Raw genomic sequence first — 26,833 nt, 5'->3', positions numbered from 1 at the left:
ATGGCTCCCATGAAGTCCAATTGAGATGACGGGCCGAGATAGGACTTTGGGAAGTTGATGATGAACCCTAGAGACTCCAAGAGCATGGACCTGACAGACCCTGCCTGAGAAATGCTCTTGACCAGCCGGTCATCTAAAAGGAAAACATGTAATCCCAGTCTTTCAAGGTGCACTGCCACTGCAGCCAGGCACTTTGTAAAGACACGTGGAGCTGATGCGAGCCCAAACGGCAACACTTGATACTGGAAGTGCTGTTTTCCCACTACAAATCGGAGATACTTCCAGTGACTGGGGAAGATCTTGATATGCATACATGCATCCTTCAGATCAAGGAAGCATAGCTAGTCCCCTTGTTTAGAAAGGAGATTAAGGTGTCCAGGGAAAACTTGAACTTTTTTTTTTCTTGATGAACTGTTCAAGGCCTTTTGGTCTAGGATGGGACAGAGGCTTCCTGTTTTCATTGGAACCAGGAAATACTTGGAGTAAAATTCCCACCCTCTTTGCTCTGGTGGAACAAGTTTGACCACTCTAGCCTGTACCTCCTGATGCACTACCGGACCCCCCAAATGGGTTTGGAGGGCAATTTGGTGGGGCATCCACTAAGTTCAATTGGTACCCTTGATGAAAGTTGGACCACTGGTCTGAGGTTACATTGGGCCACTGGTTCGCAAAGAAGTGCAACCTTCCCTTGACTGGCAGATCCATCCCCTCGGGTGTGGGTAACAGAACTACATTCCCTTTGAACCAGTCAAAATCTTGTCCCTGCAACTGACTGAGGCACCAACTGGGGCTTTGGAGATCTCTGATGCCAATGCTGGCGGCTCGGTCTTCTCTGACCCGAAGAGGCACTCCATCTTATTGAGTCGAAATCTTGCATCCCCTTTGGGGACATTTGGGTGCTCCTGCTGCAACTCTAGACTTCATGCAATGCCCCCAGGCAGAGGACACATATATCATGAGGGTCCATAAAAATCATAGTCCTTGAACACCAAAGGCATCACTTAAAACTGAAGGTGGACATGAAGGGACAAAAGAAAAGGGATGTGATGTCGAAACTGATGGCAATGGATGTCGATGGCCAGCAGGCACAGACTCTACCACCACTCCGGTGGTAACAACCCAGATATAAACTTAATATGAACTGTCGAAAACCCTATCTAGGGAACTAGAAAGGAGAACAGAGGGGTTTTCCCAGCGTTGTCGCCCAAGGCAGAGAAGAAACACACAGAAAAACCCATACGAAAAAAAGTTTTAAAAAATAGCCAAGTAGGCCAAAATGAGAGAGACTCACCGCAAAGCTGCAGGCTCTGTAGAAAAGAAGACACTGAAGGGGAACCCATGTGGACTCATGTTATAATGCATGCTGGGCATGCTCATTGAGACCAAGTCAAATTCTAGAAACTGACATACGTTTTCCATGCCGGGCTCCATTTGATGATGTCACCCATGTGTGAAAACTACCATCCTGCTTGACCTCGGAGAAAATACAAGAATAAATTTTCACAGACACAAGATAAAATATAACAGAGAAAAAAAAGGTTGGGGGTGAATTGGGGTGACTGTCCTGGGCCCCATGATTTGGTGGGCTCTGTGTTGCCATGGCAGCACCGCGCTGTTTATTTCCTGTTTTTGAAAAGTGCTGTTACGCCAAGGGCTGAAGTGACCTGTGAGGCAGAAATGTACAGGCCTCTGTTCCCTGAGGGAACTGAGGTGGATGAAGCGAGTTCCCTGCCAGACTCTGAAACTACCTTGTCCCTGATGGTGAGGGAGCCACCGAGGAATCCTGGATGGATTCCTCGGTGGCTTCCTGGATGGAGACCCAGAAACTCCATTGGCCGAAGTTGCAACGGGAGGTAGCTGGGCAGGGAGCCTCTTTTCGGGAGAGTACAGCATGGGAGATCGGCCCTTGGGGCAGGATGCGGCCATCGGCAGCCCAGACAGAGGTATAACAGGGCTGAGCATACCAGGAAGTTCAGCCACACCGCCTCAGATAAGTTTGAGTAATTCTCCTTTTTCCCTGCAAAAAAACCTCAAATAACGGAGTTGCTGTGGGAAGCAATGGAGGGGCTTGGGAATTTAATTATTAAACAAACTGGGCCACTTGTAGTAAAAATGCAAGACCATGAGGTCCGTATTAAAACGCTGGAAAACACTGTCAAAGTTCTGCATCAAGAGGACTTTGAGAGGAAACCATTTCTGGATTCTATTAAAGTTAAAAATGAGCTCATGGTAAAAGATAATTTGGCATTGTTAAGTAAAATAGAAAATATGGAGAACACTCTAAAAAATAAGAACTTGCGCTTAGTGAATTTTCCTAAAATTCCACACATCTTGTCAAGAGACATGTTTAATAAATATCTACAAGAAATATTGAAAGTGAGACAAGACCAAGTCCCACCACTTCTTCGGGTACTTTATGTACCATTGAAAGAAAACAGGAGAGGAGAATCTTCTGGAGTGATACAGTGAAATAATCTAGAACCGCTTGGAGTAATAGGAGGGGAAAAAGATATAGAAACTGGGGCAAAGCTTATGAATTTCCTGGAGACGTCAGATCAAGATCAAGCTGTACCTGCAAGGCTCAACTCGGGGAGGGGGGGGGGGAAACGGGGCTGGTAATGGTGAAGATCCAGTCGGCCCTTGCCTTCATTCAGCCTCGCCTCCCAATGGGGGAACCTGTGGGAGTTCGCTTCCTCAGGTAGTGCCAACTCCCCCTCGGGCAAAGGGTCCACATCTCCTCAGCCTTCACTACAGCACTCTGAATGATTCAAGCCAGATTCCTCATTTTCCTAGGGTCAGTCCTGCCTGTGTGAGAACTTTTTGTCAGGCCAGCTCACTGTGCCATTGACCTTATGATCAGGATACTAACAGAAGACTTCAAACCTATCTAGGAAGGTTAGGCACTTGAAATCAGAATGATCTAACACATTGAAAGAAACACAAAGGGGCCGATGCAATATGGTGCGCTGAGCCGAGCCCATCGATAATGAGCAGTTAGACGCGGGTAAAATAGGCGCTAATCAATCCCCTAATGCAATAAGGGGATTAGCGCCTATTTAACGTGCGTCTAACGTGGAGTGAATGCAACAGTGCTCTTCACATGCAAATACATGTGAATGAGGCTATTAGGCATTCACTCCCAATGCAAAAAGGAAAATGTGAGTCTCCAACACACATTTAACTGTCATCTATTAATGCCTGCCAGGAGCAGACGTTAATAGATGTGCGCATCGAAAAAAGAATAAAAAAAGAAATAAAAGTACAAAATAAATATTGACGATTGAGCCCATCACAAAAACTGATGTCGAGTTTATCAGTGTCAGTTTTCGTGGCTGCTCGCCATTAAGGAAAATCGCCGCTGATAAACCCAGCATTGGTTTTCGTGAGGGGCCCAATTGTCACTTCTTCCTAACTCGCTCCTTCCAGAGTAGTAGCGCCTGCCCTCCCCATCTTCTCTTGCAATGGCAATTTCCTGCTGTCCGGGGCTTCCTGTTAACTTCAGGCAGGGGGACCGTCACTGCTGAAAAAAAACAGGGTCTTTGCGGCTGCCATAAGTGAAAAAGGTTGAACGCCGGGTTTATCGGCATCGGTTTCCTTGATTGCCGTACAGTGGTCACGAAAACCCTTAGCACATCCTTGCTAACGCGACCCCCTAATTTAAATATCGCATGGCGCCCCCCCTTTGGGGCGTCGCCATGCGCGTTAAGAGAGCAGGCGCTGACTGTTCAGTGCCCGCTTTCCTCGCGCCTTTATTGCATCAGCCCCAAAGAGATTTACTAGGGACATTGCTAGAAACTGGGCCTGATTCACTAAGATGTTTCTACTATCCTGTGACTATGAGAAAAAAAGCTTAGTGACACAGGCCGTAGTTTGGATAGAGTTTGGATTTATGCACATACCTTTCCTTTTAAAAACTATGCGCAAGTTATACCATGCCAGGAGCAGGAGAAATTTTATGCAGCGGAGACTGTGCATACTTTCTAAAAATTTTCAAAATTACAGGGTGTGTCAACTTTATCTTTGAAAATATGTGGAAAATCTGCAGGTAAAATGTACTCGCACACTTTTCCATCTTTGAAGATTAGTCTACCAGAAGACAATTGTCAAAAACTAATTACCAGGTTAAAAGGGCTTTTTGAAAATTGCCCAGCCAGTGACTGTAAATTCTCCTGTTTGTCTCCCTCAGTTCTCTCACTCTTTTGCAAGTACATCACCCTCCCCCAATTATTTTACATTTCAGCTCCTTATAGCTTTAAAAGCAATCATCTCTACACCCATTATTGTAATGCAACCAGTAACTAATTCATAAATTCGCAGATTATCATCTCTAGCTCATTCTGCACTGTCCTAATAAAGGCTAGTCACAAATGTATTAAGATAGTCAAATAAAAAGAGCTCACCCATAACTTGTTTTTTGACCTTTACTTTTGTGTTTCAAAATGAACACACCGCAACCACACTATTTTTTGCTTTAATGAAATGAAAGGATCTTCTGTTTTCCATAACTACCTACTGAATTCTGCTTCTTTTAACAAGAAATTCTCAGCATTCAGGCTGAACTAGCCAAGTATAACAGAATCCACTAATTTAGCTGTACCTTGGAAATATTCTCTCCAAATCTTCTCGGTGAGGAATGTAAGGCACTGGTGGATTATCAAAATGTAGAAGAGTCAGAAATGCAGATCCAGCACGAGCTCGAAAACGATCAATCTTCTCACCTGACTGCTGTGCCAAGCAACACATCATCTGTTTACAGCTGTAGAGTAAACATACCAATGTAGTAAGGATCTTCATGAAAGCATAATGGCTCCTACTGTACATTATATTTCTCATCAAATGCCAACACATGAACAAAAAACTCTCTCTACTGCTACAACATGCACATGTGCATACAGATCACTACCAGCTTTTACATATGCAAACCTGACATGGCAACAACGATGTGCAAACTAAGTCATCATGCAGTACATATGCACAAACATAAAAGGCACCTTAATATGAGCAACACAGTAATTACAGCAGCTATCAAACCAGTTTAGAATGGCAATGGATTCGTTTTTGTTTTTTTGTTTTAACATACTGATAAATTGGTGTTAGTTTTGCGGGGATTTTACCCCACGTATTTATTGGTGTTCCTCTCCTTCCACCTGCTGTTCCTATAATCATGCCAGGCCATGGTAAGCTTCCTTGAAAGCAGTTTAGGAAGGAAATCCTGAGGGCAAATCCTTCATAAAAATCTGGGATCAACTATGATATATATTTAACACTCAGTTATTCGGCCAAGAGGCAAAGCATCATCCCTGCCATAGTTTTTTACCCAATTGCATAACTGCCAGCTCAGAGTATTTTTCCATGTCATATATAAGGTGAAAGCTGTTTAGAAGTTGGAAAAATCACCTGGCTTTAAGCACTGGCTGACAAATTCTAAAGGTTTGCAGACAAACAGGCATCATATATGACAACTGTTTTATGTCATCACATCACACTGTGACAGCACCACAATTTTGGATGTTCACTCTAGATACGGTATTGCCTATGGGACTCAATGAAAAAATTGACTGGCATACATTACACCAGTTTTGTGCATACTAATAGTTCATTTTTCATGACAGCTGTCAATCAGTGAGGTCTTCCAGTATTGATACTCGGACCCAGATGTTATTAGAGGAAGCCCACTGGTTGAATGCTTTTCCTATGTCGAACCTTTTAAAATGGTGACCATTGCTGGGCCATTACACAATAAGCGTTTAATTAATCTATGATGGGGCAATTATGAGCTGCAAAGTAAAGGGCAGATTTTTAAAGCCCTGAGTACGTAAATCCTGGCCTTTACGCACGTGGCCGGACCTTACGCGCGCCGGGCAAATTCTCCAAGATGCCCAGCTATGCGTGTAAAGGCCGGGATGTGCTCAAGTACCGGGCCTCTTGGAAGGGGCGGGCCATTGTTCGCTGTCCTGTCTGCCGGCGTGCTCAAGTTACTTCAGGTCGGGCCCTGAAGTAACTTGCAAAATAGAAGGTAAAAAATTTTAAACATTGTTTTTAGAGGGTGGGGAGGAGAGGGGAAGGGGAAGGGAGATTAGGGTAGGGGGAAGGAAAATTCCCTCTCAGTCCACTCCTAAATTGGAGCGTACTGGGAGGGAATTGGGGAAGGCCTCGATGCATTGCCTCGAGAATGTAGACCTCCCCTTGCGCGCGCCTCTGCCAATTTTATAACATGCACGCACTGGCGCGTGCATGTTATAAAATTGCGTGTCCATATGTGTGCACCGGGTAGTGCGCATACATGGACCCCGTGCACGCATCTCTTTAAAATCTACCCCTAAGATTTTTTTCATTACAATCTCTTTATACGTGGCTACATTGCCTTATGCCTCAAATATTTACTTGCTTCCAGTGTGCTCGATACAGGTGACTTAACAGTGTCTATTATGTACCTGATGCAGATTTCTCGAAACCCTAAGCCAGTATTGGCTTGCAAGAGAGAGATTCCCATAGAGTACCATTGAATGTACATTTTAAAGATAAGTTGTTCATATATTATATTTTATTTGCAATTACAAAACAACTAAAATATATATTGTGACTGATGATTATAACTACTTGTACTTAAAAATACAAATTTCATATTGTGTGTTCACGCTATGGACTTTTTATGTTGGTCACATCTGAATTAATGTGTCAGCTAAGCAGTGAGTAAATTTTGTTTTGTGTATTTGATCTTTGTTTCTACTCAGTGATTTCTTTTTGTCTCGGTATTGTGACAACATGACTGCCACCACACAGGTCTGTGGCAAATGGTTCAAGCAGATACACCCTCTAGACTAGTGGATCACAAAACCTGGCCTCCTGTGCCACAGCAAGCTCAATCACACAAGACTATAGAAGCCTGGGGGCAGATTACTGTACTCACAAATCAGCTTCAATCAGTTCTGGCTTGGTCTGTACCAACAGAAGTGTTATCTCCACTAGACTTGCCATTGCAGCCTCCCGTACCCTGATACAATGAAGAAAAAGAAAAGGATGATAAGGATAAATTCACCCCTCAATTGATTTTTATCTTCAGGCTATATTCCCCCCCACACTGTACAGACAGCTTCACTGAACAAACTGACGGGGTAAGCATAGAGTAAAACTGGGGGAACACATGAAAAGCAAAACTAGAAAGTAAGTAATAAATCCACAGAATACAGAAGAAAATATTGTACAATTATTTCTAACAAAAATAATAAACCAAGTGTTTATATCATTTAGAAAAAGTTTTCATCTGTTAAACTGTTCTGAAATCCAGAAGTTATCAAATGATAGAAGCCTGTGGGAACTTGCAGAGTAAGTTAGGATTAAAAGCATTTGAAAATAATTACATAATTTTTAATACCATTTTAAAACAGCAATAATTCCTTTGATAGATTAATGAAATAAATGTGCTCTCTTTCCTACAGGATACAATGGTTATAGGTTTGGGATGCTTATCTGAAGCTGCAGGTAATCATCTGGTGGTGGAGACCAATGTCAGACAGATATTGAGCAGTTATTATTTATTTATTTATTTTTAACTTTTATATACCGACATTCCTGTTAAAATACAAATCACACCGGTTTACAATAAAACATAACTTCGCCTGTGAGCGTTACATAGAACAATCAACAAATTATACTAAAAAGCATACATTACACCTTTGTCAGAAATGTAAAACAGTTTTATAAAGAAGAAATTGTTAACAAGGGATAAAAGATAACAAGGGGAATATTTAAAACTAGGGGATGCACGAAGGAGTGCACAAAGGGGAATGCCCCTTTGTCGCGCCCCTTTGGCAACGCACAGCACGCGGCGCCTGCTGGCTTGACGCTTTTAACTGATCAGTTCCGTGAGCGATGACGTTGGGGGAGGGGCGGGTCCCTCAGACTTTTTATTCTTTTCAAATTCATCATCTCTTCCCAGTTTCAGCACTGCTTTTTTTTCTTTTTTCAATTTTTTTTGTCTTTTTTACCTCAGATGTAATCAGGTGTTTCCCAGATAGTGGCCAGCTCTCCCCCTCAGCGGCACCTGTTATAATAATGTCTTCATTTTGCTCTTTGAGGGGAATTTTCAAACAGCTCATACAGCGGTAAGGTCTGTGGGTACAAACTTTACCAAGAATTTTCAAAGGGAAGTTTTCTTTGAAAATGTGAGTAACAGGTGGAGAATGTGCACAAAGTTACACCTGCTCAAGCAGGGCATAATTAGTGCACGATAACTTATGCAAATACTTTTTAAAATTAAAAAACCAAAAACTATGAGCCTAAGTGCCTACTCCTCCCATCCTCTGTAATGTCTCTGCTCAGTGTGTGTAAAAATAAATGTGCAGGCCTCTAATTTATGCACCTAAACCAATGCCCTGATACAGTCATTTATCTGATTCAGGTTTATGACCACTCTCAAAATCTCCAGTCATTGAATGCAATGAAATTACAGGTTCCATCAATAAATCAAGTTCACCGGAGTTTGACAAGAGCCCAGGCTTTTTACGTTACAGGCTGTGGTCTCTGGAATACACTACCGGAAAAGTTGAGGCTACAAAAAGAGTATTTGACATTTAGGAAGAAATTAAAAGCCTTCATTTTTTAAATCAGTCCTTATGGGAGCCTTAAATGTGAGATATCCAGATTTTGATTCTGAGGTTGTGATATTTTGTTCTGTTGAAAACTGTCTTAATTCTTCAATGCATGATATGTTTTACTTAATTTCTTTATTTGTCATATTATTATGAATATTATGTCCTGCAAGGAGCAAGGATTTTGGACCTGTGGGTTATAAATATTTTTAAATAAATACATAAATAAATCCTTTTGAAAATTATCCTCTTTATGCTTTGCCACAGCTAGAGTAGAAAGGAGTGGCAAGGTTATATCCAAGTGCTTGTAATACCTTCCATATACAGCTAGGACTGAGCAGAATACATTAATGAGTACATTTTCATTAAGGCACCTATGTTTCCCAATCCTCTCTGGAGGAACATCTATCCAGTCGGGTTTTCAGGATAGCTACAATAAATATGCACGAGATAAATTTGCATGCACTTGGTTTCCAAAGTATGCAGCTCTCTCTCATAAGTATTCATTGTGGCAAACCTGAAAACCCAACTGGCTAGGTGTTCCTCCAGGAGTGGATAGGGAAATATTGGACTAAAGGACAAAGCAGACAGCTATTTTTCATTCCGCACAAACCACTCACACAAAGCCTGATTTTTAAAAGCATTTACATGCTTAAAATTGGGTTTTACACGTGTACATGCACTTTACCCATGTAAGTGAGCTTTTGAAAATTGCTGTAATATGTGTCATTGAATTGTCAATATGTTATAGACATGTAAGTGCACTTTATGTGCGAAAATGGATTTTGAAAATTGCCATGATAGCATGTTACATTTGTGCAATTAACTCCTCTGAAAATTACCTCCTTACAGGTCGATACAGTAACATGCGGTTAAAGATTCCCCGTCTGTAACGTACTGGGAGCGCACAATACAGACGAGTAAGGCGATCCAGCGATACAGTCTCCAGTTTCACGCGTCCTTAGCGCTTCGTAAAATAGACACATAACCCTTTCCGCACGCAGCATGTATATGATGTGTAAATGAACGAATTAGCTGTATAATGAAGGAATTAGCTATTCACCTCCGATACTGTAACGGGCGCTGATATTATCTCCTTAGTAACCCGCTGTTTTGCCGCGGCCTTAACGTGTTAGTTTACCGCCTCCCCCTAGTAGGTGTTAGGACTGTGAGTCTAGTAACAAATCCATCGACACCGCTTAAGATACTCAAAAACAATAAAACACAATAAAAAAAAAGCGATACAGAGATGATCGAGAAAATGTAATGCCGTGGGACACATAAAACCTGTCAGAAAAAAAAATAAAAAATTTTAAATACCTGTCGGAGGGCCGCGTGGGTCCAGGCGGCCGGTGGGATCCAGGGGGCGGGTGGTCGCGTGTTAAATCTAGGCCGCGGACGGGTGGGCGCCTGTTCCAGGCGGCGGCGGGGGCGGGTGGACGCGCGTTAGTTTCAGACGGCCGGCGGCGGGAGCCGGGGGGCGGGTGGTCACGTGTTAAATCTAGGCCGGGTCGCACAGACGCGCATTCATCCAGGCGGAGGAGCCGGTGGCGAAAGCCGCTGGCTCCTCCGCCTGGATGAATGAATGCGCGCCTGTGCGACCCCTGCGATTCGGCGCTCAAGGCGTGACGTCACGACGCCCGACGTCATGGCATGTGACTGCCTTGAGCGCCGAATCGCAGGGGTCGCACAGGCGCGCATTCATTCATCCAGGCGGAGGAGCCGGCTGCTTTCGCCGCCGGCTCCTCCGCCTGGATGAATGCGCGTCTGTGCGACCCGGCCTAGATTTAACACGCGACCACCCGCCCCCCGGCTCCCGCCGCCGGCCGTCTGAAACTAACGCGCGTCCACCCGCCCCCGCCGGCCGCCTGGACCCACGCGGCCCTCCGACAGGTATTTAAAAATTTTGTTTTTTACACTTCCTGGTGCCTGTCATTTCAAATGTCATTTGAAATGACAGGTACCAGCGCACCCAGGTTACTGTATAGGCGCTGTATTAAGCGCCTATACAGTAAAATGGGTTGCGCGGGCATAACCCTTCCCTAACGCTTCACAGCCGCGGCATGCATTTGCATGCAATTAGAAGAGAGTATCAGGCGCTAGGTCAAGAGAACTGTGCGTGCGGGGAGGAAGGGTGCGCCTGACACTGCCGCACTGTTTCTACCGCGGCCTTACAGTATCGAGCCGTTAGTTTGTGTTTCAAGAGCAGGGGAATCTGATAATAAGCAGCACCTTCAGTCATCTCAAATGAAGACCATAAAGTACACCTGTTCACTATTCACACTTTTTTTAACACAGTTTTTTTCTCCCCCTTTCCCCCAGGTAGGCCCCTTTTCACTGTCTATAAGCATATGAACTGTAAAACCAGACACATACATTTAGCTGGCTAAAAATTCTCTTAGGCAAATTCAATCATTTTACCTATATAATTAATGAAAGTTTTGAAAATGTACCCCTAAATGAAAAAACTCAATATATTGCTGGGGGGTTTTTGGGGAGGGAGATGGAAGGAAGAAGGAAGGGAAAGGAGAGGCTGCAGTTCAGTTCCTTTGGGCTTCCAGCTCAATGGGAACTAGAGGAGGAATCCGGAACTATGACCTTTCAATTCATAACTGCCTGATTTTTCCTATATTATATTCCCCTACCCCTAACCTACCTAGCTCAATCATTGCATTAAAAAGTCCTCCCCTAATCATGGGGGCCTAAATATCAGACACTAAAAATCACTGTAATGATTGGGATTTCCACCCCTAGGATCTATGAATGTTGCCTCCACAACATTCTCAACCACAGCAGAGCTGGGGAGCGAAAAACCTGACCTTGACATTAAATCCAGATCCATTGAATGGAGGTGCACAGCACTGGCACTGTGCCACTGACCTGGCCCTTCTACTGTTCTTTATAAAGAACTGAAGCAGATTATTTTGTCTATTTTATTTAGGAAGAATGCGTAATTGTCCAATTTCCCAATAAATAGATGATTTGGTAGAAATACTGAGTGCTCCTGTGGCATATTCATTAGCTGAATTCTGGAAGCCATTAAGGTGCATAAAATGCAGTTTAATGTACATAAATGGCTTATAAGAAAAACTGACAGACTCGGCATGCAGAAAGTATGCACGTAATTCACTTTTGTGCATACTTTTGTACACACAAAAAAGAAGGCATTCTGGGGACAAAATTTGGATTTATGGGCATAGTTTTGATATTAAAAAGCATGCACAAATCCCCCACACATGCACAAATCCCCCACACAAAGTTGTAACTTTGAATAAGGCCAGTGATGTGGGAGCCATCAGCAGGTTAGCGCATAACAACACGGTCGCACCTGGGGTTAGCCCAACCCAGGCCAGTAACTGCAACAGTAATGTATGCTGGCATTTCAACAAATTGTCTTGCACTTTTCAGGACTGCAAGTTTAGGCATGTCTTTTCCATATTCTTTGTGTCACTCCCAGCATCCAGGTGTGCTAAGAATGGTGTGGCAGGAAGTTCTGGTAAACCCAAATGATTCCCTCTTCAACAAAGCCTCATCTCCAATAATGTTGTCCAGTATGGACACATGGCTATCTCTTTAGCCTATTGCTTTTTTGAAAATAGCTGAGGGTTTCAATGAGGGGTTTCTAATGGCCTTTTTCAATAATGCTTCTGGTAATGTACCCTCTCTATAGTGCACAATTCTGAGATCATCCAACAGAAAATCAATGCAGAGGTGGCCCTGGGCAGAATAGCAAGTTCATTCACCAATCCCCCATTTGAGGTGATGATGCTCTCTTCTTTGGCCAAAGAAGGAAGCAGGCAAATTTTGCCTTATACAGAATTTGTCCTACTCGTGCGGGGAATCCATGAATGACCACTTGCCACCTGACGACTGCATGGTGCAATACACATCTTTTGATAGCACGATAGCCTTTTGTAGGCAGTATGGAAAAGGGGCTTTGATATACAGTCCGCTTTTCATCCATGTAGTATCCTACTGCTGGGTTTTCAGTTTCAGGGTTTATACTATTTTTACAAATGCATACCTATGGGGTGTTTCGTAACCTGTGCTTACCTTCCAGCTTTCCAGTACTTTTTTGCATTGGGTTACTGAGAGAAGGGTGTGTATGGCGAATATAATACACTATTTGGCCAAATTTTCTTTTCATGGCTCCTGGTGGGATGGACTTCTGTGCTTGTATGTTACAGCATTCCAGGTGCTGGACAAGGAGTTCAGTGTACCACTAGCCCATGAAAAGACAGAGGGTCCCTTCTCCCTTAATTTCATTTTTGGGTATCAAACTCGACTTGGAGGCAATGGTTTCCAGATTGCCCCTGGGCAAGCTATACAAGTTGCGGGGCTTGCTGCAATGGGCAACGCAGGCAAAGAAGTTAATGCTGGCATGCCTACAGTCTCTTATCGGCAAACTTAACTTTACATGCAGGGTTATTCCCATTGGGAGGTCGTTCCTAAGAAGGCTAGCTGCCGCAACTGCTGGTGTTCACTGTCCTCTCCACTTCATTCAGGTTTCTAAGCCCATGAAAAATGACAATGATAATGCGGGTTACCTTTCTGCGGCATTTTAACGATATATCCATGACAGGAATCCCTGGTGTCTAGTTGGAATTTGAACATTCACACTGATGCCTCTGGAAACTGGGTGTTTGGGGCATATTGTCAGGGATCGTGGTGTGCCATCCCTAGGCCCATAGCTTGGATAGAGATCAGCTTGACAAAAAATATTACATTTTTAGAATTATTCTCTATCCTATTTGCCTTAGTTATATGGGGATCATGGGTTCTGGGACAAAAGAGTAGTATTTTGGTGCGATAGTCTTCTGGATTTCCTAGGAACGCTGGCTTATAAGAGGGCATATAAGGGCAGTGTTCATTCTTTTGTTCTTTATTACTCTTTGATTAATGTTCTATCTTTATTTCTGTCTCCTATTTAACCTGTATTTATTTATGTACAGCTTACTGTGATACTGTATTCAATGTTGATATTACTTTGCTGATTTATTATGCATATATTCAGACCATTTAGTAAACTAAGTTTTGTTTTTGCAATATTTGTTTCTGCGTGTTCTATGACATAATATACCTCTCATGCCCACTCTGCACACACAGAGCCATAGTTAATTCAGTATGTGTGAGGGGCATGAGGCAAGTGACACACTGTATCATGTCTGTGGCAGGGATACCCAAGTTGGTAGACACCTTGGGTGTGGGTGTCAAAGATTTGGCACGCATATGTTCTTCGGGAAGGTTCTTCAAAGTTGTGGTTGGGGCATAGCAAGACCCCCTTGCTTGGAAACACAGTGGTGGTGGTGGTGGTGGGGGGGGGGGGGGGGGGGAATGGCGGATGGCTATGGCTGTCTTGCTTGGCTAATGGCGTACAGTGATATGGGGATCTGGTTTTGACTGCTGTTGATTTGAGTGGCTCGGGTACAATAGTTTAGTATTCAATATTATTAATAAAGCTGCGGCCTGTTTTCAAAATGTACTAAATATCGATTCTGATAGGAGAGGGGTGTGTTTTATGGTAATAGGCAGTTTATCGCAATTTGCGCTAATACGTATGCGAAGCGCTATCTTAGCGCAAATTGCGATAAGTTCCAGAATTGTTGTATTTCCTACATAGGTATTAGGAGAGAGAGAGAGAGAAAAGCCATAATGCCCTCACATTAGATAGGTATTTATATCTCTATGGGAGGCCCACCTAGCAACTCGACGTGAGGTTTAGATATTAGTGTAGGGGTTAGGGGCCACTATGACATTCAAAGTGAGACATACGAACAGAACAGTGGTCTCTTGTGAAGATTTGATGACCTTCGGAGTGAGGAAACTCACCCAAAGATGAGATTTGTGCAATTTTCTCTCAACCTAGCTGATGGACTCTTTACCTGGGTAATCATCAAGTTAGGTTGAGAGAACACTGCATAAATCTCATCTTTAGGTGACTTTCCTCACTCCGAAGGTCATCAAATCTTCACAAGAGAGCACTGTTCTGTTCGTACGTCTCACTTTGAATGTCAAAGTGGCCCCTAACCCCTACACTAATACCTAAACCTCACCTCGAGTTACTAGGTGGGCCTCCCATAGAGATATAAATACCTATATCTAGTGTGAGGGCATTATGGCTAGTCTCTGTCTCTCACTCTCTCTCTCATGGTAGGAGGGCCCTGATACCCAGACTGGCTCTCCAGGAGCTTAAAAGTACTAAACATGGTCCCCCCCCAGTGGTTGTATGTAGGAAATACAACAATTCTGGCATGCGATAAAGCCCTATCGCAAGGCTTTACGCAAATGAAAAAGGTGTAGTTAAAATTGTGAGCCCAGCCCACTTGGCCAAAAATCCCACCCCAATATCCTCCCCTTTTTCTCATTTGCATCACACCATGCGTTATGGTGCTTTCGCACGCGTTAATGGCATTTTTGCATGCATTAAAGGCATTTTTTGCATGCGAAAACGCCATATAGCATTTTGATAAATGACCCCCTAAGTTTGTAAGATGCAGACTTTACAACATGTTTGAGCTGAGGGTGAATGAAAAGTCAAGATTTCCAAATTTTTTGCTTCTGTCACTAATTGCAAGTTAACACCACCAAATGTTAAACTCAGCTAAAATGTCCTGAGGTGACTCCTTCCCAAACCATATTAAGGAGGTTTTTGTGACATTAAGTGCCAGATGATTATTTCTCAATCAAGCAATAATCACTTCCATGCGTTCTTGAAGAGGAAAACAAGTAGCTGCAGAAAAAAGCAGGTGCAAATCTCTATGCATTCTTTTCTTGGGGAAATTATCGAAGGAAAGTACACATACATACATTTGCTTTGAGAAATGGTGGAAAGCCCACAGATAAAAACACCCATGGATGGCATCAAAACACATAGTTTTGAAAATCGCCCCAAGTAGTTAAAATTTAAAGGGTCAATGCACCTTCAAAGATTTGAACCTCCATTTGGCAAATAGTAGTTGTAAAGCAGATTTTTCCTGAATATCTTCACTCATACAAAAGAGATATTCATCAGCTATTTGCAATCTTTTGAAACTTCTAAAGATTGCCACCTCATATAGGGGGTAGAGTCCGTCTATACTCACCATTACATTCCCATTTGCCAGTTTCCTCCTTCCCTCCCCGCCCCCGAGTACATGCTTTTTATTCATTTACTCAACCCCTCAAACCCAAATACATTTACTTTTTTTCAGCAAATATCTCCTATTATTTCCTATGGACACAAAAATGGTTTTATTTACTTTTCCTCTTATGGAAAACCTTACACAATGTTTTTCTCCATCCTATGGCACCAAGATTGACACCTAACAAAAATGTACCATCACTATCAAATAATGCAGTGCCTTTCCTAGCATTGTTGTGTCAACAGCACCTCTAGCAGTGTAAGACCAGTCCAGTCGCTGCTCTGCAGTGCCAGAAGGATAGCATCTCTTCTATATCACATCTGGATTTCCAGTCCTGAAAGGACATACCTCCAGCAGTGGAGTGGCTCCACTAGAACTTCCTGCTGGAAGAGTTGTAGAAAGACAGACCTATAAACAATTCAGTTTTCTCCTCTACTACCACTCTACAGTCTCAGAAATGAAAGGACAATACTTGCTTACTAATGCCCTCCAGTGTTAACAATGGATAGAACATCTTGCCACCACTGCAGCACTTTCAAATACCGGGCGGTACTGACAGCACTGAAATGTGCTCTATAGTACCATGCCCTGCATCTGTACTGTACAGACAGCATCTCTAGCAGCTAAGGACAAGCTTTCATACTGCCCTATAGAGTCTGCTATGGTTATGCATTCAAATTCTGATGTGATCCTGAATTCCAAAAGTTCTTTATTTGGTATGTAACCTCCTGGAGCAAGATTGATAGTTTCACTAGTTTTTCATGACAAACAGTAACATATACTGTAATAGGCTGGAATGAACATAGAACAAAGTCTAAAGTATCACTGGCTTCAGCAAATCATTCAAATCAGGGTATGCTTTAGTGAATGCCAAAGCAACACTCCAATGACCCAGATGAAAAGTATTACACAGAATGTAAAAATAGTTTGGTACTATTTTGATCTTTGCATGTTTGCAAACATAACCTATAATAAAAACAGGCATTCCAATCATTCAAGATATTTTAAATTCCTTCCCCTAAGTGACACATTACATGGATTCCTATGTTATGTACAAATCAAGAGACAGACATTTATAATAATGAATGTCAGTGTAAAATGATTTTTGCATTAACTCAGCTACAAAATATTTTCTGAAGCTATCATTAGCCACACAAACTAGTAAGCAGGGTATGGCCTCTAATCCATTCTAAAGAAAAAGACATGACCTTAACTGTTGATGGAGGACAGTTTCACTGGTGGATGGGGGTTCTTTTAGTGATATCAAACACATGTGGCTACATTTTTAAAGCTTTAGGAAATAATAAATTTTGCCTTTTTTTCCCCATAGACACAGAATGTGAGAAAGGCCCAAGTGAATCAGGCCCTTATTTGTCTGTTATATAGATAAAAATAAAGTTAGCTCATGTACAGTTGTGCTCGTACGTTTCCATAACCCTGGCAAAATTTGTAAGATGTGTAGCATTTTAAGAAAACATGGATGATCAGACAAAACATGTCTGATATTTTTAATATGTTTCATATTAAATTATTTTATGCATCACAGAATAGCACAATCATTAAACAAACCATAGCAATAAAGGAAATAATAAAATGGTCCTGTTCAAAAGTTTATATACCCTTAGGGGTAGATTTTAAAAGCCCTGCGCCGGCACACCTATTTTGCATAGGCTGCCGGCGCACGTAAAGCCCCGGGACGCGCATAAGTCCCGGGGCTTCGTAAAAGGGGCGGGGAGGGGGCGTGTCCGGGGCGGTCCTGGGGGCGGGCCGAGGTGGGTCCGGGGGCGTGGCAAGGCTTCGGGGGCGGGCCGGGAGGGCGGTCCCAAGTCCCCCGGTACTGCGGCCTGTGCCGGGGGCTGACGAGGCGGCACGCACAAGTTATGCCTGCTTCAAGCAGGCGTAACTTGTACAACAAAGGTAGGGGGGGATTTAGGTAGGGCTGGGGGGTGGGTTAGATAGGGGAAGGGAAGGGAAGGTGGAGTGAACGGAGGCAGGCTGCGTGGCTCAGCGCGCGCAGGCTGCCGATTTTGCGCAGCCTTGCGCGCGCCAACCCCGGATTTTAAAAGATACGCGTGGCAACGCGCGTATCTTTTAAAATCTGGCTTACTTTTGTTCGCGCCGGTTGCGCGAACAAAAGTACGCGCGCGCGTATTTTTTTAAGATCTACCACTTCGTTTTTAATATCGTCTATTGCCCCCTTTTCATCAATAAAGGCTTGTAGTCTTTTGTAATAGTTCTGAATGAGGCCCTTTATTTTCTTATGTGGTAAAGTGGCCCATTCCTCTTGGCAAAAAGTCTCCAGATCCTGTAAATCCTTTGGTTCTTTAGCAAGAACTGCATGGTGCAATGATGCTTAAACACCCACACCACCTTGTTTCAGAGAAGCCTTTATTTTAGTATAAGTTGTTTGTGGGTTTTTCTTTGCAACCCAACAAATTTTCCTGGCAGTTATATCTGAAATTTTTCTTGGTCTGGCTTGGTATTAACCAAATAAACCGCGAAAAAAAGGGGGAAGCTAAACTGATATAAAGATATTTTGCTCACTTGAACGTCCTAATTTTTAATTTTTATATTTTTTAATATTTTGTGTTATTTATTTGTTTTAATTGATTATATTGGTATTTGGTATTAACCAAACCCATAATTTTTCACTTCTTGATCAGAGTTTGAACAGTACTGATTGGCATTTTCAAATCTTTGAATATCTTTTTATATCCTTTTCCTGATTTATAAAGTTGAACTACTTTTGCTCGCAGATACTTTGACAGTTCTTTTGCTTCAGTAATCACCAAAGTCAGTGCAGCCCTGGTTGTAATAAACAAGGCTTTATCAAGAGCTAAGAAACTCATTGACTATTTATACACAGACACTAATTACAATCAATCAAGGCAGAAGTGTGGATACCTACCCTTCACTGCCATCTCAAGCTGTGTGTGTCAACCTGAGTGTATATTATCAATCCAAACATTCAAGGGTATGTAAACTTTTGAAGAGGGCCATTTTATTATTTCCTTTATTGCTATGGTTTAATGATTGTGCTATTCCATAATATATAAAACAGTTTAATTTGAAACATGTTTTCTTAAAATGCTACACATCTTACCAGGGGTATGTAAACTTATGAGCACAACTGTAAGTCAACTGTATGTAGAGGTTGTCAGTCACCTAAGAGTAAACATGTACTTTCAGAACTCACACAAACTTGTCCCCATAAACAAGAGACATTACACAGGAAGTTTTGGGATCGTGTATACCTTATATTTTCAAAAGGTACACACAGATAGTGTGCAGCTAACAAGGCCGACATAACAGAGTACGCTAGGCGTACTGCACTGCTTTATTTTAGGTTTAGCACACTTTTGTGTGTGCTATTACTTCCAATAAAGCAAGAATTATAACATACAAAAATATGTACTAAGTGGCAAGTTAAAAGTGAACTCATTTTACCACACTTTGCCTGCTAATGAATGTTAATGAGCTGCATATGAAATTACTTCCAATGTAGCAAAGAACTTCCCCTTCAGTGCTGAAACTTTACTTAATTTCAAGAGCTGAATTAAAGTTTTAACTTCCATTTACGTCTATAAGAAGTAGATGAAAGTTAAAGAATCAGCTACATGCCAACTTGGGAACTCATTAACATAGGACCCCTACTTTAGGAACCCATGAACTTGGGCCCCAGGATCACAAATCCAGGACCCCTATATATCCTCTAACCCAGTGGTTCTCAACAGTTTTCTGATTGTGACATACCTGATGGACCACGCTCAAGTGTGACACACTGCTCATTACAATCCACAGCGAAAAAAAAAAGAAAAGGCCCCGTATTATTTTTGTTGTTAAGAATGACACAAGGGAAAGATAATTACTCCCTCTTAACAGAAATTACATAAATAATACAACCTCCCATACCAGAACAGTGCCAACTTCCAGCACTCAAACAGTTAACCACCTTACCTAAGAAAAGGCAACACTGAAAATATTACACCAGGCCTTAGAACACCAATATTCCTCCTATTAGGAAAACAGAATAAACCAGGATGCTATAGAGCTCTAGACAGAAACTACATGCCAGAAGAATACCTTACGCTCAGTCACACATGCAGAACCTCACACCTAACAAAGAATAGAGAGACCATAAAGCATAAATAGAAACATGAAGACAAAAACTGAATGGGAAACTGCAACAAGCCAGAGACTCAATATGCAGTACAACAATGGAAAAACAAACATCACTAGTTGTCATAAAACAAATTAAAAAAATCAAATGAAATATTTCAAAATGAAATAAAAACAATCAATAGCAGTAAAACCTTACTAATAAAAAGAAAAGATTATTTTAAAAAAGCAGATGAATGGACTATCCAATAATTAAAAACTAATAAAAAAATTTCCAAACACTAATAAAGTATTTCTAAATAGCAGACACAAAGACCCAATAATTAAAAATAAGGATAAAAAAAAGTTCTGCTCTCCATACCTGGGAACACTGGCTTTCCAGGTGCCCTGAAATTGTTGTGAATTAGGAGGGTAGAGAAGAGGAGGAGGGGTTTGCTTGCAACTTTTTCCTCTCTCTCAGTCATAAACTTACATACAGGCTCTCAATCTCTCTCACACACACACACGCTTTCAATCACACAGACAAAAATGCTCATTTTCTCTTATACAAATATTCTCTCTCTCAAAAGGCTCTCAATCACACACACACACGCTCTCTCATCCACACAGGTTCTTAATCATACATACACGTGCTCTCTCACACATACAGACTTTCAATCACACATGCATACACGATCCCAAAACTTCCTGTGTCTCTCACACACAAAGGATCTCAATCACACACACACACATGCTCTATTTCATACAAACAGGTTCTCAATCACATAATTACACATATGCTATCTCACACACACAGGGTCTCAAATACACATGCTCACTCACTGCCCCCCCCCCCTTGAAAAACTGATGGCAGTAGCAGCCTCCTCCTCTTCCAGCCTTTGTGGTCTTGAGAAAGTAGTCCCATCGGCCGTGGGGGCTGACGTTGCTCCTCTTTTCGCTCTGGCCGCGCTGTTCTTCTCCTTTGGGCCAACGCGGCATGCACTTCTAACAGCATAGTCTCTTCCTATGCGCGTGGTCACTGCACACCACTTCCTCTTCTGGGCCACAGGGGACCTATTTTAAGTTTAGAGCATTTATGAAGTTTGTTGATGGTTGGTGATTTACAGTTTTAAAAATACCATAATGGAAGCCCAGTTGAAGTGTATCCCACTTATTAAAAAAAAAAAAAAAAAAAGGGAGGAAAAGGCCCAAGAGGTTTACCAGCATGACTAAATAATGAGATGAAAGACTTTTAGAGCCAAGAACGATTACTTAAAAAAAATGGAAAAGGAATCCAAAAGATGTAAATAGAAGAGAGCAAAAACAGTGCCAAATTAGATGTTGAACATTGATAAAGCAGGCTAAAAGGGATATTGAGAAGAAGCTTGCCAGAGAGGCGAGAAACAATTATCATAATATTTTTCCAGTATGTCAAAAGTAAGAGAACAGCAAGAAAGGCAGTCAGCCTACTGGATGACCAGGCAGTTAAGGGGATCATCAAAGATAAGGTCATTGTAGATAAAACAAAAGATTTCTTTGCATTATTTATTTATTTATTTATTTGGGTGTTTTTATATACTAGGATATGTTGGGAACATCATCCCAGTTTACAGATAACTAAAAATAGCAACAAGCTTTACAGAGAACAAGTTACAAAGTGTAAATTAATAAAGGTAACAATGAATAGTTTGAACAAGTAACACAACAGGAACAGTTAATAATAGTTGAAAATGAATGGCAGCTGGGAATATAGATTTGGGTAAGAAGAGCAGGGTGGACGGGAGTTGGCTGCTGGGAACTATCTGGAACATACTGGATAATTCGATATTTCAAAGGAGCGGAAAGGTGATAATAAAGAGAATATGAGGGGGGATTAGGTGAATGCCTGTTTAAAGAGCCAGGTCTTAAGGTTCTGTTTGAATCTTTTTTGACAGGATTCTAAGCGGAGGTCTGGAGGCATTCTGTTCCAGAGGGTGGGTCCGGCTAGGAAGAGGCACGTACCCTGGTGGATTTAAGTTTGGACAGCTTTGGAGACGGAGTGTGCATTGTGGCAAGGTGTTGAGCCCTGATGGGTCTGTTATGGGTGCGGATTCGGAGGTGATCTTTGAACCAGGGCATGTCATGGTTGTAGGTGGTTTTGTGGATAAGGGTAAGTGTTTTGTAAATGATCCTGGAGTTGATTGGCAGCCAGTGTAGGTGCTTGAAGACAGGGGTGATGTGATCTCCTCGGTGGGCATTGGTGAGTATACGCGCTGCTGAGTTTTGGAGCATCTGTAAGGGCCGGAGGGTGCTCTTTGGGAGGCCGAGGAGGATGGCATTACAATAGTCAAGCTTGGCAAGAATGGTAGCTTGCAGGACTGTGCGGAAATCGTTGATGTGGAGTAGGGGTTTCAGTTTTTTGAGTGTGTGGAGCTTGAAGAAACCCTCTTTCAATGCTGAGTTAATGAATTTCTTCAAGTTATGGTGGTTATCAAGGACGACCTCAAGGCTTCGCACTTGTTGAATGAATGTGGAGGTAGGAAGAGGTGGGTTGAGGGTGGAATAGTGGTTGTTGTGGGGGAGTGAGATGAGAAGGAGCTCCGTTTTGGAGGTATTGAGGGCTAAATAATTGTTGGCGAGCAGAGAGCTGATGGCTGCAAGTGCGGCTTCCCAAGTTTTTAGGGCCATGGGTATGGTATCAGTTATAGGAATGAGGATCTGAACATCGTCAGCATATATGAAGTGTGGGAGGCCAAGTTCTGATAGCAGTTGGCAGAGGGGTAAAAGGTATATACTGAAAATGGTGGAGGAGAGGGCGGAGCCTTGGGGAACACCCTGTAGCAGATTGACAGGTTTCGATTGGCAGGCCCACTTTTTACTCTGTATTGCCTGTTGGAAAGGTATGACTTGAACCAGGAGAGGGCAGTGTCAGTTATACCTATTTCTCTTAGTTGCTCGATTAGTAGGGCGTGATGGACCGTGTCAAATGCTGCGGAGATATCCAGAAGGGCAAGGATATATGAATGTCCTTTGTCAAGGGCCTTTAGGATGTGGTCAGAGAGGGAGGTGAATAGGGTTTCAGTGCTGTGGTGACGGCGAAAGCCAAATTGCGATGGGAATAAGATGTGGTGATCATCAAGATAGGTTGTTAATTGCCTGTTGATGACTTTTTCTAGTATTTTTGAGATAAAGGGAAGATTGGAGACTGGGCGATAGTTGGCTGGGTCTGATGGGTCAAGTGTAGGTTTTTTAAGGATGGGTTTAATTATGGCTTGCTTGAGTAGGCTGAGTACTGTGCCGGAGGAGATTGAGCAGTTAATAATGCCGGTGATAGGCTTGGAGATGATGTTGGGGATTGAGAGAAGGGTTTTGGTGGGGTGCAGGGTTGATTTTTTTGAGAATGGTTTCTATCTCGGTGTATGTCGTGGTATCAAATGAACTGAGGGTGGCGGATGTGTTGCTTAATTGTGTGGTAGCGGGGCTGTGTGAGGGGGCTAAGGGGTTGTTCAGCGTAGTAATGGGAAGGGTATTAAATGTGTGGGATGAGGGAAGCGTGACATGATAGTGTAAATTTTTTTGTGAAAGTATTGCGCAAGTTCTTCGCATTTAGTGGGGTGGTTTGTGTCGGAGAGGAGGGTGGAATTGGTTTTGGTGAAGGAAGCAGCAAAATTGAGGGCCCGTGCGTTGAATTGGAGGTGGTGGATCTTCTGGGCATAGAAATCCCTCTTGGCTTTGTCAATGGCCTCCTTATAGGAGTGGAGGTAGGATCTGAAGGTAGATTGGAGGGATGCGGAATGCTCTTTGCGCCATTTTTTTTCGAGTTTTCTGAGATGGCGCTTCATGGCTTGGAGCTCGGGGGAGTACCAGGGTTTCTTTTTGGTATTGGTGGGGTTGATTTCTCATGTTTGTTCAGGGCAGAGGGTGTTGGCTATGCTGCTAGTTATCTGATGCCATGAGGAGAGCGTGGATTCTGCGTCGGTAAGATCTAGCTTGGATAGCTCATCAGTGAGGGCAGCAATGAGCTCTTCTGTTGAGCAGGATTTTCGGAAGTGAATAGTTTCCTTGGAAGGTGTGATGGTAGGAGGGAGTTTGATAGAGCATGTGGTTTCGATGCAGAAATGGTCAGACCAGGGAATAGGTTGACAGGAGGGGGGTTCAGATTGAATCCCGGCGTTGGTAAAGATGAGGTCCAGGGTGTGGCCTGCCTTGTGGGTGGGGTTAGATATAATTTGTTTGAAGCCTAGGGCTAGTAGTGAGGTGAGTAGGGAGTCACATGCGGGAGAGAGGGGGGTCTTGTCTACATGGAGATTTAGATCGCCGAGGATGATAGTGGGAGTGCATAAGTCAAGGTTTTTGGATATATATTCAATTAATGGGGATGGGTTGCTTTCAAGAAGCCCAGGTGGGGCATAGATTAGGCAGATTTGCAGGGTGGGCGATTTAAATAGGGCGATTTCGAGACAGCGGGGGGGGGGATGGGCTGGAGGGTTAGGTTGAATTTTTTTTTGGCAGCGAGCAGGAGGCCTCCTCCTCTTTTTTTGATTCTGGGAATGGAGAATATGCAGTATTGGTCTGTTGGTAGTTGGTTGATGAGAACAGAGTCGGAGTCCTTTAGCCAAGTTTCTGTGAATACGCAGATGTCAGGGCAGTCATCGGTGAGGATATCATTGAGTATGCTGATCTTCTTAACAATCGATTGAGCGTTTATGAGAAGAATTGTAAAGGTAGTGATGCCAATTATTTGGGTGAAGGGAGAGGTCATGATGGGAAGAAGGGATCTGTGGTGTTCGTGAGGGGAGGTGAGCTGGGTGGAGGAGGGGTAGGTGGAATGTCAGTTTGATCTGTAGATTAGAGGTCTTCCTTAGAGGTGATGTTACTGAGGATCTAAAAGACATCACTGTGGAGCGGGAAGAAGTTATAAGAATTATAGATAGGTTAAACAGTGACCATGAGAGATTGTGAATATATGAGTCAGTGTGCATTTGTATATATGAAGAAAGGAGTACATGGGGCTAACCTGCACAGAATGGCAGTTACTACCCTTATCAGAAGGCATGGGAGTAACCTACATGGAGCTGCAGTTATAACCATAAGCAGCTTGCAAGGCAAACTGGATGGACAATTGAGTCTTTACCTGCCATCATTACTATTTTACTATATTATTGAAGAGGAAAGTCACCTGGTTGGAGAGTATCTCTCTGATGTATAAGAAATGATCTTTATCTACTCTCCCTGTAAATTGTATTTCTATCGGTTATATGTAAGGGCTCCGCCCAAAAGTTCCTGTTTTTTGTAAACCGATGCGATGTGCGAACGGCTATCGGTATAGAAGAGACTTTAAATAAATAAATAAATAAATAAATAAATAAATAAATAAATAGGAAGAATCTGCTATTCGGTGATGCAATATCCTCTCACACTGAGGACGAACCTCCCCAGAATACTGCGCAAGAGGGAAGAGTTACGTCAGCTATCATAGTTGGTGATTTGATTATTAGGAATGTAGATAGCTGGGTGGCTGGTGGATGTGAAGATTGCTTGGTAACTTGCCTGCCTGATGAGAAGGTGGCGGATTTTACATTTCACTTAGATAAGATTTTAGACAGTGCTGAGAAGGAACTGGCTGTTGTGGTACATGTGGGCACCAATGACATAGGACGGTGTGGGAGGGAGGTTCTAGAAGCCAAATGTAGGCTTTTAGGTAGAAAGCTGAAATCCAGAACCTAAAGGATAGCATTCTCTGAAATGTTCTCAATTCCACGTACAGGTCCCCCAGAGGCAGGCAGAGCTCCAGAATCTTAATATGTCGATAAGACAATGGTGCAGGGAAGAGGGGATTAGTTTTGTAAAAACTGGGTAACTTTTGGGGATAGGGGAGTCTTTTCTGAAAGGATGGCTCCACTTTAACCAGGGTGGAACCAGGCTGCTGGACTAACCTTTAAAAAGGGAGATAGAGCAGCTTTCAAACTAGAACATGGGGGGAAAGCTGATAATTGTGCAACAGCACATAGTTTGGAGGAAGGTATCTTCAAAAGATACTAATGAAACAGGAGAGTTAAGGCATGGCAACAGAGAAATTCCAATAAAAGCATAAGTAATCCATCGGCCTATAAGTAAAGAACCAACTGAGTAAAAAAATAAATAAATTCCAAATTATCCCTGTCAACCAACAAGCAGGTTGTTAACACAACAAAAAACACTATCAGTATGCCAATGCCAATAGCACTGAATTAAGAGGTAGATATAATTGGCATCTCAGACACTGGGTGGAAAGGAGGATAACTAATGGAATAGTGTTATACCAGAGTACAAATTATTTCACTGTGATAGAGTAGATCAACTTGGTGGTGGGGTGGCACTTTATGTTTGGGATGGCATAAAGATTTTGATGGAGACTAAATGCACAGTAGCTTCAAAATGGGTAGAAATCCCATGTATGTTGGGAAGAGTATAGTGATAGGGGTATACTACTATCCACCTGGCCAAAATGATGACGGACAATGAAATCGTAATAGAAAATAGGGAAGCTAACTAATTTGGAAGAATAGTAATAATGGGAGATTTCAATTACCCAGATATTGACGGGGTAAATGTAATATCAGGGCATGCTAGAGAGGTAAAATTCCTAGATGGAATAAATGACTGCTTCATGGAGCAATTGGTTCAGGAACCAACAAGAGAGGGAGTCATTTTAGATCTAATGCTTAGTGGAATGCAGGATTTGGTGCAACAGGTAACAGTGGTGGGCCTACTTACCAACAGTGATCATTAACATGATCAAATTGACTTAATGACTAGAAAGAGAACAATAAATAAATCTACAGCTCTTACACTAAACTTTCAAAAGGGAGACTTTGAAAAAATGAGAAAAATAGTTAGAAAAAAACTGAAGGATGCGGCTCCATAGGTTAAGGGTGTACAACAAGCTTGGACATTGTTTAAAAATACCATTGTAGAAGTGCAATCTAGATGTATTCCTCACATTAAAAAAGGTAGAAGGAAGGCCAAACAACTGCTGGCATGGTTAAAAGGAGAGGTTAAAGA

At 42.5% G+C, this 26,833-nt stretch overlaps 1 protein-coding gene across 3 annotated transcripts in view; it reads right to left on the bottom strand.

Moving 5' to 3' along the window:
• Positions 1–26,833, bottom strand: part of TBCD (tubulin folding cofactor D) — a 974,871-nt gene that overhangs the window by 229,544 nt on the left and 718,494 nt on the right. For all 3 annotated transcript variants that reach the window (XM_029600281.1, XM_029600283.1, XM_029600282.1), the window contains exons 31-32: positions 6,911–6,994; positions 4,598–4,756 (exon numbers count right to left, since the gene is read on the bottom strand). In XM_029600281.1, coding sequence (XP_029456141.1) covers positions 4,598–4,756; positions 6,911–6,994 — 243 coding nt within the window. The remainder of the gene's footprint in view (positions 1–4,597; positions 4,757–6,910; positions 6,995–26,833) is intronic.

The sequence above is a fragment of the Rhinatrema bivittatum genome, chromosome 4 (assembly GCF_901001135.1).
Source record: "Rhinatrema bivittatum chromosome 4, aRhiBiv1.1, whole genome shotgun sequence".
NCBI lineage: Eukaryota > Metazoa > Chordata > Amphibia > Gymnophiona > Rhinatrematidae > Rhinatrema > Rhinatrema bivittatum.
This window is presented reverse-complemented; position numbering and strand designations above follow the sequence as displayed.